The sequence below is a fragment of the Arachis hypogaea genome, chromosome 18, assembly GCF_003086295.3.
Source record: "Arachis hypogaea cultivar Tifrunner chromosome 18, arahy.Tifrunner.gnm2.J5K5, whole genome shotgun sequence".
Taxonomy (NCBI): Eukaryota; Viridiplantae; Streptophyta; class Magnoliopsida; order Fabales; family Fabaceae; genus Arachis; species Arachis hypogaea.
Genome location: NC_092053.1, coordinates 1,339,633 through 1,353,901, shown reverse-complemented (window position 1 = coordinate 1,353,901; position 14,269 = coordinate 1,339,633). Strand labels below are relative to the sequence as shown.

The following is a 14,269-nucleotide window of genomic DNA, read 5'->3' as shown; positions in this document are numbered from 1 at the left end:
TTAAGGTTCTTGATAAAAATTATAGTTACACAGCTCTTTCACACAAGCTTCGGATGGTTTGGCGCATCAAATGTGGCTTTGATCTGCTTGATGTGGGGTTTGGGTACTTCATGGTAAAATTCGATGCATGTGAAGATCGTGAGAAGGTCATGCTTGGTGGTCCGTGGTTGATTGAGGGGCACTATGTTGCTGTAAAACCGTGGGATATAGATTTTCGGCCATGTGAGCAATCCTTCGGGTCTACGCTTGTATGGGTTCGGATTTCGGGGCTCCCAATCTGGTGCTATCAGGAACAGGCCATGATGCGTATTGCTTCTGCAATAGGAGTTCCCATCAAAGTGGACTTAGCCACTAAATTGGCTGAGAGAGGACGATATGCCCGAGTATGTGTTCAAATAAATTTAGGACTGCCAGTGATCAAGCATATCATTGTGGAAGGCGTAACTCATGTAGTGGAGTATGAAAGTTTAAATTTAATTTGTAACTCTTGTGCACGTTATGGTCACGATATGGCACAGTGCTTGGGTAGAGACTCTAGGGAAGGAAAGAGTGTTGATTCCGATGCCACCAAGTCACGGGACGGTACAAAGGCAGTGCCACATCTTGAGACCAAAAGTCACAATTTAAATGAAGTAGAACCTAATGTGGTAGGTGGCGTTACTGGCGAGAATCCTGCATCGAATTTGCAAGAAGATTTGGAGGCTAATAATTTGGAAAGAAATAATGTTGAGGAGGCTTGCATGCATGATGAACCAGGCTGGGAGCAAGTTGTGAGGAAAGGTAAAACCAAGCTGGGTCAGAAGCAATCTAACAAGGTCCAAAGAGGCATTCAATCCAGAATCGATTCGGGTAGAGTAATCAGGCCCACCATTCACTTCTCTCACACGAATGGATCAAGCTCCTATCGTGCTAGGGTCGGGTCACGAGTCAAGGTCGGACACAGTGCTTCCCGTGTTGGTGAGACGTCGATCTCCTCAACCCGACACACCCCAGTGCCTTGCGGGTCCTCTCTCCGGAAACGACCAAGGCCGGGGTCCCTACAGAGCTCGCCAGTTGAGAAGAATGGAGGCACGGTGGTGGAAGCATCGTCATGTCTTCCTGCAACCGTGAAGGAGGGTGTTACCGTGGCGGTTCCATTGGAGAAGGAAGGCGCATTGCCAGCTGTTACTGCGTCGGTAGGCGGGATTAAGGAGATATTCCAGGGAGATCCGGCAAACCTGAAGGTCACGGGAGTCACTTCCGCTGGGCAAGCCTCGGTTTGAGGTTGGTGAAGCACTTTGATTTCCTTGTTTTATATTTTTATATTTTATATTATGGATAGTTTAAATATAATAGCTTGGAATATTAGGGGTGCTTCTAATAAGTTAGCCCGGGTGAATTGTAAAGAGCTGGTTAGGAAATTTAAACCTGTAATTTTTATTGTGGTTGAAACTCACTGTCCTTTTCAACACTTGAAAATGTTCTGGGAAAGACTTGGTTATCACCCTATTGGTATAGTGGAGGCGTCAGGACACAAGGGGGGTATTTGGTTCCTTTCTGCAATACAGGGTGTTCACTGCAAATGGGTTGATGCTTTCGATCAGTGTGTTACAGTTGAGGTTCAGGTAAATAATGTGATTTGGAGGTGCAGTGGTATCTATGGTAGTCCTCAATTTAATACCAGAGTTTTGCTATGGGATTATCTTGTTACTCAATCTTCGTCTTTCTGCGGGCCATGGATTGTTCTTGGTGATTTTAATGAAGTACTATTCTCTCATGAATCTAAGGGTTGCCTCTTCTCGAGTCATCATGCAGATCGGCTTGCTGCCTCTCTAGGGGATAGTAATCTGTTTGACTTGAAGACTATTGGAAGACAATTTTCTTGGTACAGAAGGGTTAAAAATGGTATTGAGGTGGCGAAAAAACTTGACCGGGTTTGTATCAATAGTGGCTGGCTATCTCTATTTCCAGAGGCTTACGCAGAAATTTTAAATAGGCTTCAATCTGATCATTGTCCTATCCTAGTACGCTGTACAGGTCGTCCCCAACCGAAAAAGAATAGACCTTTTCGGTTTATCGCAGCTTGGGCAACTCATCCGGGGTACAGAAATATTGTGAACCAGTCATGGCAGGCTGGCTACAGAGAGATGCACGGCAAGCTTTCAGAAGTGCAGAAGAACTCTTTGGAGTTTAATTCTAAAGTGTTCGGCAATATTTTCGTTAGGAAATGCAAATTGGAGAGACAGATTAATTTCCTTCAGAAGCGACTTGAAGTAATGGAAGATTTGTCTATGCGGCAAAAAGAAAAACAGCTGATTGAGGAATTTAATAACACGCTTGTGCAGGAGGAACTTCTATGGTTTCAAAAATCCAGAGAGCAGTGGGTAAAATTTGGGGATAGAAATACCAAGTTCTTTCATGTCCAGACTCTTGTGCGGAGAAAGCATAATAAGATTCATGGTCTCTTTCTTCAAGATGGGGTGTGGGAAACGGACCCGGATGTCCTTAGAAGGGAAGCTGAATCCTTCTATAAACGCCTATTCTGCCAGTTGGAGGATGTAGACTTAGGTTGTCTTGGTGATGTGCCACTGCCTTCCCTGAATGATGAAGCCTGTTGTAGCCTCACAGCGCCAGTTACTCTGGAAGAAGTTAAGTCGGCTGTTTTCAGTATGCATTCTTTTAAGGCGCCGGGCCCTGATGGGTTTCAGGCTTTCTTCTTTAAAGAATACTGGAAGATTGTTGGTTTTGATGTTTGGACTATGGTTCGTCATGCGTTCTCTGGTTTGGATATGGATCCAAGGATGATGGAAACTCTTGTGGTTCTTATTCCGAAGGTAGAAAACCCGGTTTCCATGAAGGATTTCCGACCAATTAGTCTCTGTAATGTGGTTTACAAAGTTATAACGAAGGTCCTGGTCAATAGACTTCGTCCCCATCTCAAAGAGATTATTGGGCCCCTTCAAGGAGGGTTTATCCCGGGGAGAGGAACCCCTGACAACATCATTGTAGCACAAGAGGTTCTCCATTTCATGAAGAAGACAAAGTCAAAGAAAGGCACCCTGGCCTTTAAGATTGATTTGGAGAAAGCGTACGATAGAGTGGATTGGGGATTTCTGAAACAAACCCTGGTGAGTTTTGGCTTTCCTCCTCCGACAGTCAATCTGATTATGCGTTGTGTCACTGCTTCCTCACTGTCTATCCTCTGGAATGGGGATAGATTAAATAGCTTTACTCCGAGCAGGGGTCTTAGGCAAGGAGATCCTATATCACCGTATCTGTTTGTGTTGTGTATGGAGAGATTGTCATGTTCTATTAATCAGCAAGTTGATAAGGGCGTGTGGAAGCCAGTTGCGGTTTCTAGAGGGGGTCCAAGAATTTCTCATTTGATGTTTGCCGATGATTTGCTTCTTTTCTGTAAAGCTGAAAAACAGCAAGTTCAAACTGTAATGGTAGCTTTGGAAAATTTCTGCAGAGCCTCTGGGATGAAGGTTAATGTGGAAAAATCTAAAGCGCTATGCTCCAAGAATGTTTCAGCGACAAGAAAAGAGATTTTCACTGGAGTCTCCTCCATCAGATTCGTTCAGAACTTGGGCAAGTATTTAGGGGTGAACCTTAATCACTCTCGGGTGACACGCGCAACTTTCAACGATGTTTTGGACAAGATTCGGAGAAGGCTAGCCAGCTGGAAAGGAAGATTGCTTAATAAGGCAGGCAGACTCTGTTTGCTCAACTCGGTAGTGACTGCGATTCCTACTTATCGCATGCAAGTATCTCTCTTCCCTAAAGGGGTAACTAATAAGATAGAATCCATGATGCGAAACTTTCTATGGAAGGGTCAAGCTGATGGTAGAGGCCTGAATCTAGTTAACTGGAAAGTGTTGGTCACTCCTAAGAAGTTTGGAGGTCTGGGAATTAGAGATCCCTTTTGTGCCAATATTGCTCTTCTTGGAAAATTAGTTTGGCAACTTTTTCACCATCCCAACAAGCTATGGGTTCAACTGTTGACGGAGAAATACCATTCTTCTAAGGATGATTGTTTTAGTCGGTCTCGAGGAAGTGGATCTTATGTTTGGAAGAGTATATGTCGAGCTTGGGATATCCTAAAGGAAGGTTTTAGTTGGTGCATTGGGGATTTGGAACAGAACTTTTGGTTTTCTAAATGGAGAAGAGAGGGGCGACTGTGTCAGGAGATGGATTATGTTCACATTTCTGATTCGGATCTCAGGATCTTGGACCTTTGGTCATCTGGACAGTGGAACCTTGAGAATATCTATTCTCCTCTGAATCAGTCTCTGCAGAGCAACATTAATTCTTACAACCCAGATGTTCAAGCTGGTTCAGAGGTCGGTTGGTGTTGGACTGGTGCGGCCTCAAAGGTTTATGATGCTCATAGTGGTTATTTATGGCTCAGTAAGAAGATGTTTAGTTGGGAGGATAAGGGTAATTGGCTTTGGCTTTGGCGTCAACATGTTCCGGAAAAGCACAAATTTTTGGCCTGGCTATGTCTTCGGGAGGCTCTTCCTACTGCTGCATTTCGTTTTAGAAGGGGCATTTCGCACACGGATAGCTGTCCACGATGTTTCTCAAGTCAGGAGTCGGTTTTACATTGTATTCGGGATTGTCCAAAAGCCCAACTTGTTTGGCAAGCTTTAGGGATCTCCGATCAACCAGTGGATTTGATGAGTTGGTTCTTACATAATAGCAAACAGCGCCCCTTTAGATTCTTTTCTGGTCTCTGGTGGATTTGGTGTTCGAGAAACAACGAGATCTTTTATCCTCACGAGCATTGGACCACAGATAAGGTGATTGGTATGGCTTTGTCCTTAGAAAAGGAGCTCCGAAATATTTTTGAGTTGCAACGACTATCTATCCCCTCAACCATTAGTGGCTCTTGGATTCCCCCCTCAGTGGGTACCTTTAAGATTAATTGTGATGCTAGCTATCCTGGCAGTGGTGCTCGAGTTGGTTTTGCTTGTGTTAGTAGAGATTGGAAGGGAAGGTGGCAACGAGGCTGTCTGGGAACAATTGAGAGTCGTAGCATTTTGCAAGGAGAGTTGTTTGCTATTTGGAGAGGCTTTCTTTTAGCATGGGACTCGGGACAAAGAGACATTATATGTGAGACAGACTGTGTGGAGGCTTTTACTATTGTCAATAATTTACAAGATTGCTCTGGGTTTACTGATCCTTTGGTGTTAAAAATCCGAGATATCATGTCTTGGAAATGGCGTGCTGATCTTCGGTTGATCTTGAGAGATGCAAATACAGTAGCAGACATCATGGCAAAGACTGCAATGAGGACTATTTCTCCCCAAGTGGAGCTTCCATTGCCTTGGAAGGAGTTTGAGAGTAGTATTCAGCGGGACTGCCTTTCTTAAGCAGTTTCTTGTTTTTTTTTTTCTTTCTTAGTTTTTGTTTATTTTTCTTTTAAGTCACCAAAAAAAAGAAAGATAAAATTAAATTAAAATTTATTTTTATGTATCGTTTTTGTCCCTAACATTTTCGTTCTATTTAAGTCCCTAAGGTTTCAAAATCGTCTCAATTTTGTTCCGTCGTTAATTCTGTTAACGGAGCAGGACAACATTGAGTCAATTCTAAAACATTAGGGACAACTTTGGGACTTACCCCAAACGTTGGGGACAAAATCGATACTTTACTCTAAATTAAAATAATACAACGTATATAATAATTATTAGTTGAAATAAAACATAAAAAGAATATTTACTTATTTATTTCTTTATTTTTGCGGTTGCGGATAGGTGAATGTGCGAATTGAATCCAATCCATTAACTTTGCGGATCAGATCTATATCCACAATTTTCGGATCGGATTTGGATAAATATCACGTAGATGCATATTAAATCTAATCAATGAACACTCCTATATGGATTCAAATCTTGTACAACAGCAACCCATTTGTTAATAGAGCCCCAATCCGCAACGAGCCTGTCGGCGTCGGTTTGGGAAGAAATAAAAAAAAGTCCAAAAAAGCATGAAGACACGATCATGTATATGTTCTTCTTGAAATAAAAAGCAAAGTGAAATGCCTTTTTTGTGTATTAATGGTTGCAAATGAAATTTGATCCGTATGCTCAATTTCATGTGCTGATGGAAAAACCAGATAGGGTTGAAAATAAGGGGGGAATTAGGAAAAAAGAAAGAGGAAAAGGTAAAAAAAAAATTGGTAGGAGGTAATAAATATTTGAAGCTACAGAGAAATCAATGGCCCAAGTTCTTGCTACCATTTCTCTTTGCCCATAATATAATACGTTATATTTGGGTCCGATGAAATAGAAGACGTCCGTTTAATCTTGAATCTAGATTTTTTGGGCTACGAGGATATTGTGGGCCATCTGATCTTGGGCTTATACTGTAACATATGGACTACTAACACTAGAGGTTGAAGCCCATGGTAGTCGATGACCAAAAAAAGCCCATGGCTGTGTGTTGACTGTTGACTACTTTCACTAGCCACGTGCCAATAATGCATGTGTCAGTCTTAGCGGACTATAGTAACGTGAGAAGATAAAGTATACTAAGTAGTAAGTACTAACGAGGGTAGAAAAGCACCATTAATTAAGTCAGATTAAAAGCAAAATAATATTGGTAGTAGTAGAAGAGGAATCTAGCTTCAAAATTTGGACACCATTGGTATTACCATAATAATGTGACTACTGCTACACTAGTACTATGGAAATGCATAATTGTGTTGAAGAGCTTTGCTTCTTGTTTTGCTACAATCATGGTGTGCCCAAAACTCTGAGGTAGCGTTTGTTTTGAAGTACTGAGACAGAGACTGAGAGACTGAGACTCAGTATCGTGTTTGTTAGTTCAGAGACTGGTACTAAAATTTCTGTCTCTGTCTCTAAAATTTCAGTATTTCAGTACCTCCAAAAAGTAGGGACACAGGGGACTGGAATTTTTAGAGATGAAGACTGAAACTTTAATAACATTTTATACCTAAAATACTTTCATTTCAATTAATTAATTCCAATTTTACCCTTTGTGCAAATTAAATTAGAGTTTTATTCTTGTTTCAATTCATGTCTCTCATTTTGCACCAAACAGAATACTGAGATTTATTTCAATCCCTGTCTCTTAGTCTCTGTCTCTCAGTCTCAGTCTTTCCGTCTCTGTCTCTCCACCAAACGCTACCTGAAGGACATGAAGCAGTGCGTTTGAGTGGGTCTCCGGTTGTTTTTATTCTGCAGCAATGACATCGCAGAAATTCACTATTAAATATTAATGGATTCAGAGTTTTGGTATGTGCAATAACTATTTTACAACTTACCAATTGCCAAAAGTTGCATATAAAATTACAAAAATATGAAAAACATGGAAACACCAATGTACTGAAATATGAAAATGACAGTTGGAAAATTGTCTTGTGTAGTAGATGGTTAATAATAAAACTAATTGATTGCAAATTACTTCATACATATGCACACATGTGCCTGAACTTTGATTATTGCCTTTTGTGTTTAGGCGAAGATGATCACGTGGTTGTTATTTATCGACCATAATTATAAGGTACTATGATCATTATTTTCCAAGTTGTAAAGTTTGGAGCCAACTACTCCACTTCTTGCTCCACAGCAGTAAAAGGAGCAACGGGCTAAGTTAATACTAACAGTAAAAGTTAACTACCATTGAAAAAGGAAAAAGTCTAGGGCAGCAATTTTATTAAATTTTGTACAGCATGTAACTATTAAAAAAAAAATAAGTTATTTCATCCCATTAAATAAAATTTCATACCATTAAAAACATCATTAATAACTACTTAAAGGTTACAAATCACAAAAATTGCTGTCCTTTTAAACCTTCTCTTAAAAAAAAAAAGAAAACAACAAAATAATAATAATAATGGAAGCGCATAATTAACTTTGCAGAACTTGCAAGTCAGTGACAGTGAGTTCCCTAGAGTAGAATACATTTTCTGCATGAGAAAAGATGCTCCTATATGATACCAAAATGTCAACTATGCCCTTACTTCACTCCTCAAAACCCCACCAGTAGCACCCCTCATCTCACTTCTCAGATAGTCTCTTTCTCAATTCTCACACCCAAAAAAAAAAAAATCTCATTCTCTCGTTTTTTTTTTAATGGAATTGCCGGAATACTTCATTGCGGGATATTTTGCCGCCACTCCGGACCAACTCTCGCCGGAGAAGCGTCACGCTGACCAGAAGCCCGGCGAGGTTTTCACCATTGACGACCTTCTCGACTTCTCCAACGCCAACACGGACGCTATCACATCTGACGGATTTTTCAACAATACCGCCGGAAACTCCACCGACGTCTCTGTCGTCACCGCCGTCGACAGCTGTAACTCCTCCATTTCCGGCAGCAGCTTCCGCTGCTTCGCCGGAGTGGATCCTCAATTCTCCGAAGAGTTCTGCGTTCCGGTAATTTTTCAAAAAAATTCCACAAACAACAAAAAATCAATTATACATATGAATCAAATTAATTATTATTTTCTTTATTTGTCTGTACAGTATGATGACGTGGCGGAACTGGAATGGCTCTCGAATTTCGTTGAAGAGTCCTTTCCGGCGGAGGAGGAGCTGAAAACTCTTCACCTTATCTCCGGCGTGAAGCCTCAGACACCTCAATCGTCTTCTTCTTCGGATGCTCGAAACGCACCGTTATTCCACCCCGAAACGCCTCTCCCAGCCAAGGCACGAAGCAAGCGCTCACGCGCCGCGCCTGGTGATTGGTCCACGCGCGTGGTTCGGGTTGTTAAAACGGACGCGGAGCAAAGGCCCGCGAAGAAGAGAGATGGGGCGAATTCCGAGGCATCGGGCCGAAAATGCCTGCACTGCGCGGCGGAACAGACGCCGCAGTGGCGAACTGGGCCCATGGGCCCAAAGACATTGTGCAATGCATGCGGGGTAAGGTATAAATCTGGGAGGTTAGTGCCGGAGTACCGGCCCGCTGCAAGCCCAACGTTTGTGTCGACGAAGCATTCAAATTCGCATAGGAAGGTGTTGGAGCTGAGGAGGCAGAAGGAGATGCAGCATCACCGTTTGATTGGTCAGAGTTCGGTTTTCGACATATCCAACGGTGAAGATTCGTATTTGATTCATCGCCACAACCGTCCAGATTATAGGAACGTCTAACTTAGCTTTCACCGTGGAGCCCTCTTTACATTTAACTTTTTCTTTTTAATTTCACTCTTTTTCAAAAGTTTTATAAGCTAAATTTGAAACTATAGAATTGTTCTCGTCTTTTTGGTACTACAAGTGAGTGCAACTCAAAAAAGCAAAAACTGCTGTATAATTAAAGGAGAATATAGTAGAGTTGTAGAAACTAGATTGTATTTCATCACTCTCCGTTTTTTTTTTTTTTTTTTTGAAATTGGTAAATTTAGAATAATGTTATATATATAACAGTTAAGATCAACTATGAACAGGAATTAATAATAACTTGGCCCAACTTTTACCAATAGGATCAGATTGGCGAGTGGCAACAAATACGGTCGTATCATTTTTGAAGTTTGATTATGACATATCATACGCGAATCGAGATGAATGATGGCATGAATTTCAGCAAAGTTTATTACTCAATGAAATTAAAATATTTGATGTTTAGCCATTAGCATTGGCCAGTTAGACATCGTCCTTTGTACGTACTACATAGAAAAAAGAAAAAGCTAAGGCCCAAGGGAATTTATGAAGCCAAAATGAGAGGACCAACTTGAAAAGAATAAAATAAAATAAAAATGTGAGTCATGCTTAGCTAGCTTGCAAAACGGTGCGGCAAGGTCATGTGAGTTGAGTTGTGGGGCGTAGTGATGATAAATATAAAAATAAAGAAAGAATTAGGTCACACATTGAGTGTTGATATAACTCTCTCCACCGATTTTGGACAAGGGCTCCACCCTTCCATCATATTGCAATCTTATTAGCTTCTTCTTCCTTGGTTGCCATTACCACATTACATATAAATTAAACAAGTTAATCAGTAAAGTCAATTTTGAACTAGAATTTCTTATTAACTATGAAGTATGTGAAGCCAAGCCATTATACAATAAGACCAAAAAGTGGGGGTTAAGTTGGGAAGGCTAATTACATTGTAGAAAATGCTCTTTGACGAGTTGTTCAGTACTTTGTTGAATGACCATGTGACATATTATTCAAAGGACTATACATGAATGATTTACATACGAAGCTTTTACAATGTATCATTGCAATTTGCATGTGTGTGGTTCGGTATCTGCCTAACGTAGAATTATTATAGAATCAACAAATACATACTTTGGAAGAAAAGAAATTAAAGTCTATAAAAGTACACATGGCAAGTACAACAGTCAATGTACACTATTGGTGTGTGTATATGGTTACTAGTGTCGGCAAAGCCCACTGTTAATTGATATGATGATGAGATGAAATTAAATGTAAGGCTTATTATCATTAATAAATTATTGAATAATGGTAATATAGTAAAGTAAAAGGATATATATATGTGTGTGTGTAGGTGGGTGTTATTTGCAATTAATTGCATGTGAACAATGAAAGGCAAGCACATGCGGTACGTGACGTGCATGACTGGCTGCATTTGCTGATATTAATACATATAAAAAAAATATAAGTATGGTATTGGTGCTGCATGTTCCTATGTGAAGGGATCTTCCCATGTTATATGTGTAAAGAGGCAGATGCTGAATAATAATAATAATAATAATAATAATAATAATAATAATAATAATGCTGGTCTTGTCGGCACTTACCTCTCTCCTATATATCCTTTGGGTTTGAATCTATCTATCCATATAATAATTGGTACGGTAGATAAGCCACCTTTATTTACTCTTTTAATTTACATAAAAGGGGCATGCTAAACCATATATATGCACCTTTTATGTTATGTTATTGAGTGTTATATATTATGAAACACCATCATTTTTACACGTACATGATACATCTAATCTTATATTACTGTATTATTGGAAACATTTGGTTTAACTAAGTACTTATTATTTCACTAGTTACATAAATTAAATACAAATATTTATAATTTTTTCCATTTCGATGCATAGTAAATAATCGGTCAAATTCGTTACTAAAACATTATTCGTTTTTTAAATTTGCTTTCAAAAAATTTTTTAATTAAATTTATTTTTCAAAAATTTTGAATTAATCACATTAAATCTTATGTTATTTTTTTTATTGACGGTGTCAAAATTTATTAATATGATATGTTAAGTGTTATTACAACATACATATAAAAATTTTAATTGACTATTAATATGATAAATTTATAAAATTAGATCAAATCAAAAATTTTAATTGACTATTAATATGATAAATTTATAAAATTAGATCAAATCAAAATTTAATAAAAAAAATTAAGACATTAAAATTCTTCAATTTAAAATTTATTTGATCTAATTTCATAAATTTATTATGTTAACTGCCAATTAAGACTATTAGATGTATGTTATAATGTCATTTAATATATCACATCAATAAACTTTGATCTAATTTCATAAGTCTTCACTATTGATTATAGTAATGCACTGTGTTATTAACCTTAATCCTATTCCACTATATATATAAATTTTCACTGTGATTATGCACCTTATGCTGTTGCCATGTATGCAAAAAAATCGTGAATAAAATAACATAAATTCTACTTAATAATTACCAAAAGAAATTGCTTCAAAGTTGAACCACTTGAGAGCAATCACGCTTCCTATGGCACACACAAAGGTTACTGAGTGGAAAAGAGTTCTGAACAATGTAAGAAGTAAGATTCCACACAAATGACCATGTTTTCAGTGTAAAAAGCAAATATGCTCTTGCACCTTTCAATAAGGCCTGTCAAATTTGCAACTATGTTTCAAAATGTCCTTTCAATTTTAAGTGATGAGTGACTGTTTCAGCTATTCAAATGCTGTTAAAAAGTATGGCATGCCTTCTGGATTTGAGTTGGAATGCTTACTCTTTAGATGCTAGTGGTTGGATTTTATTTCTTCATAATGTTCCATTCTTATTGGATAACTATGTAGCTATGTTTTTGGAACATCATATATATTAACTACAGGTTCATCAATAATGATTCTGTGAAGCTGGTCATACTCTAAGTGCTAATGCATATATATGTCTATAAATCGTGTCTGACTTTCTGTGAATGAGGTTTTTTTTGGGACACAGTTAATGGATTTGGTCCTCTTGTGTTGAGCTTTGTTAATCGTTAATGGTAAAATTTATGATTTTGTTATCATTGTCGATTTTCTTTATTATCAAAATGTAAGATATATGTCGGTAAGTTAATATATAACAAAAAAGAAAAATTAAGTGTAAGAGATCATCATTCAAGTCGCTGGAATACAAAAATTCACAAATATATCACTATCAAAGCTTAATATGTTCCAATGACGATACAATGTGTTTAATTTTTCACTTGAGCAAAATCTTGTTTCAGAGTTTTATAGATTAAAAGAACTAATAATAATAACAACTTTTTAATCAACTATGATAAATCATATCTGCTATTTCAATCATAGTGAAGAATTGCAATAAAAGGATAGTTGTGAGAATCGAACCGGTTAAATTATTGGTTTATTAGTTTATTAATTTAACTAATAAATTATTGGTCGAACCGATTGAATCGGTCATATGTAAATAAGAAAATATAAAATAGTAAAAAATTGAGTAAAGTGACAATTAGATCTTTAAAATTTTCGATTTCATATTAATTAGCCATTGAAAAAAATAAAGTACTAATTTAGTCTTCCAAAATTGTAAACGATGAACACATTATGTCCCTCCATTAATTTATTATGTGAAATTTAGTGGTGATACATATATGTCCCCACTAATTAGTCCTAAATCAAAATTTTCAAGACCTACTAACTTAATACTCTAAAAAATTTAAAATAAATATCTTTACTAATAATGTCTTATGGTCAAGTTAGCTATTCCAAAACCGCCAAAGATGTGACCTTGATTGTTGACCATTCTTTGACCAAATTAAGTCATACCCACCAATAATGGCCGCACGTACCCCTAGTCCCAACTTTAATAACTACCCACTATGCATAACTACCTAAACACACTCTCATCACTATCATGTTCTCGTGCTTATATATACAGACCCTGCACTTTGCATTGGTTTATCACTACTTTTTGCTTCTTCAACATCCATTCTTAATAAAGCATGTCACATCTATTTAAATGTGTGATTCTTTTCATCATGCTGTGTACCACAGCTGCGAGGGAGTTCAAAGTTGGTGATCACTTTGGTTGGCGTGTTCCTGATCCCACTGACACTTCATTCTACACCCGTTGGGCTGAAAGAAACAGGTTCCAAGTTGGAGATTCTCTCGGTATATATCTATATCTATATATCTATGGCATTTGCACTTAGACTTATGCAACTTATGAATGTTAATTTTCTTTGTTTTTTTTTTGTAGTGTTTGAGTACGAGAATGACTCGGTTCTAAGTGTGGAGGAATGGGACTACTTTCACTGCGATGCAAGTAACCCCATCACAGCCTTTGACAATGGCAAGAGCATTCTCAATCTTGATAGCCCTGGTGCCTTCTACTTCATCAGTGGAACCGCTCATCATTGTAGCAGAGGACAGAAGCTTCTTGTGGAGGTTATGTCCCCACAACATCATCCAGTTCCAGTTCCAGTTCCAGAATCCCCACCACCCTCTTTGCTTGCACCTCAAGGTATCTCGCTGTCGCCGATGTCTCCTTCGCCTGAAGCCTTCTCCCCAGTAGCTTCATCTCCTTATGATAGCATAGCAGAAGATTCAACCTCTATTATGCTTAGTAATTCAGCAGTTATGGCTCCCTTTGCTACATTTTTGGTTGTGTTACTCTTAGCACTCTGAATGTACCTCTTGTTATGTTTTTTTTTTTTTGGAACTCCTTGGTTGTTTAGGCATTAGTGCATTACCATTTAACCTATTCTTTTTCTGCAGCAGAGACTTTGATATATTGTATGGATTTGTATTGTATTTAATTATTTATTTATGATCATGCCTTTAAGTTTCTCTCATTTAAGTACTGCCTCTTTGTGCATCTCCATGTGATTACTCCTTTTAGCATAATAAAGTTGATTCAGATTTTCCATTTTCTTTTGGCTCTCATGTTTATGCTTCCCTGAACTTTTTAATATAATTATATTCTAAATCATAGCGTATTTATAATTTTCACGAGAACCTATATATCATTCTCCCTATTCGACTTAATCCAAACTAAAAGATCTTACAAAATAATGTTAGTTTCTATATACATATTTTCATGACAACATTCATTTGTGACTAATGCATGCTCCA

At 38.0% G+C, this 14,269-nt stretch overlaps 1 protein-coding gene across 1 annotated transcript; it reads left to right on the top strand.

The window, feature by feature from the left end:
* Window positions 1-7,855: 7,855 nt before the first annotated feature.
* LOC112772764 (GATA transcription factor 9) lies at window positions 7,856-9,303 on the top strand. The gene is made up of 2 exons (XM_025817764.3): window positions 7,856-8,381; window positions 8,472-9,303. Exons 1-2 carry the CDS (start codon window positions 8,079-8,081, stop codon window positions 9,093-9,095), a joined length of 927 nt encoding a protein of 308 aa, XP_025673549.1. The 5' UTR covers window positions 7,856-8,078; the 3' UTR covers window positions 9,096-9,303.
* The last annotated feature ends 4,966 nt before the right edge of the window (window positions 9,304-14,269 follow it).

What these genes read in the sequence shown, in the direction of transcription:
- LOC112772764 (XM_025817764.3), top strand. Translation starts at nt 8,079, where the DNA reads ATGGAATTGCCGGAATACTTCATTGCGGGATATTTTGCCGCCACTCCG. An exon ending in CCGAAGAGTTCTGCGTTCCG is followed by an intron (nt 8,382 to 8,471) that starts GTAATTTTTCAA and finishes TTGTCTGTACAG; the next exon opens with TATGATGACGTGGCGGAACT.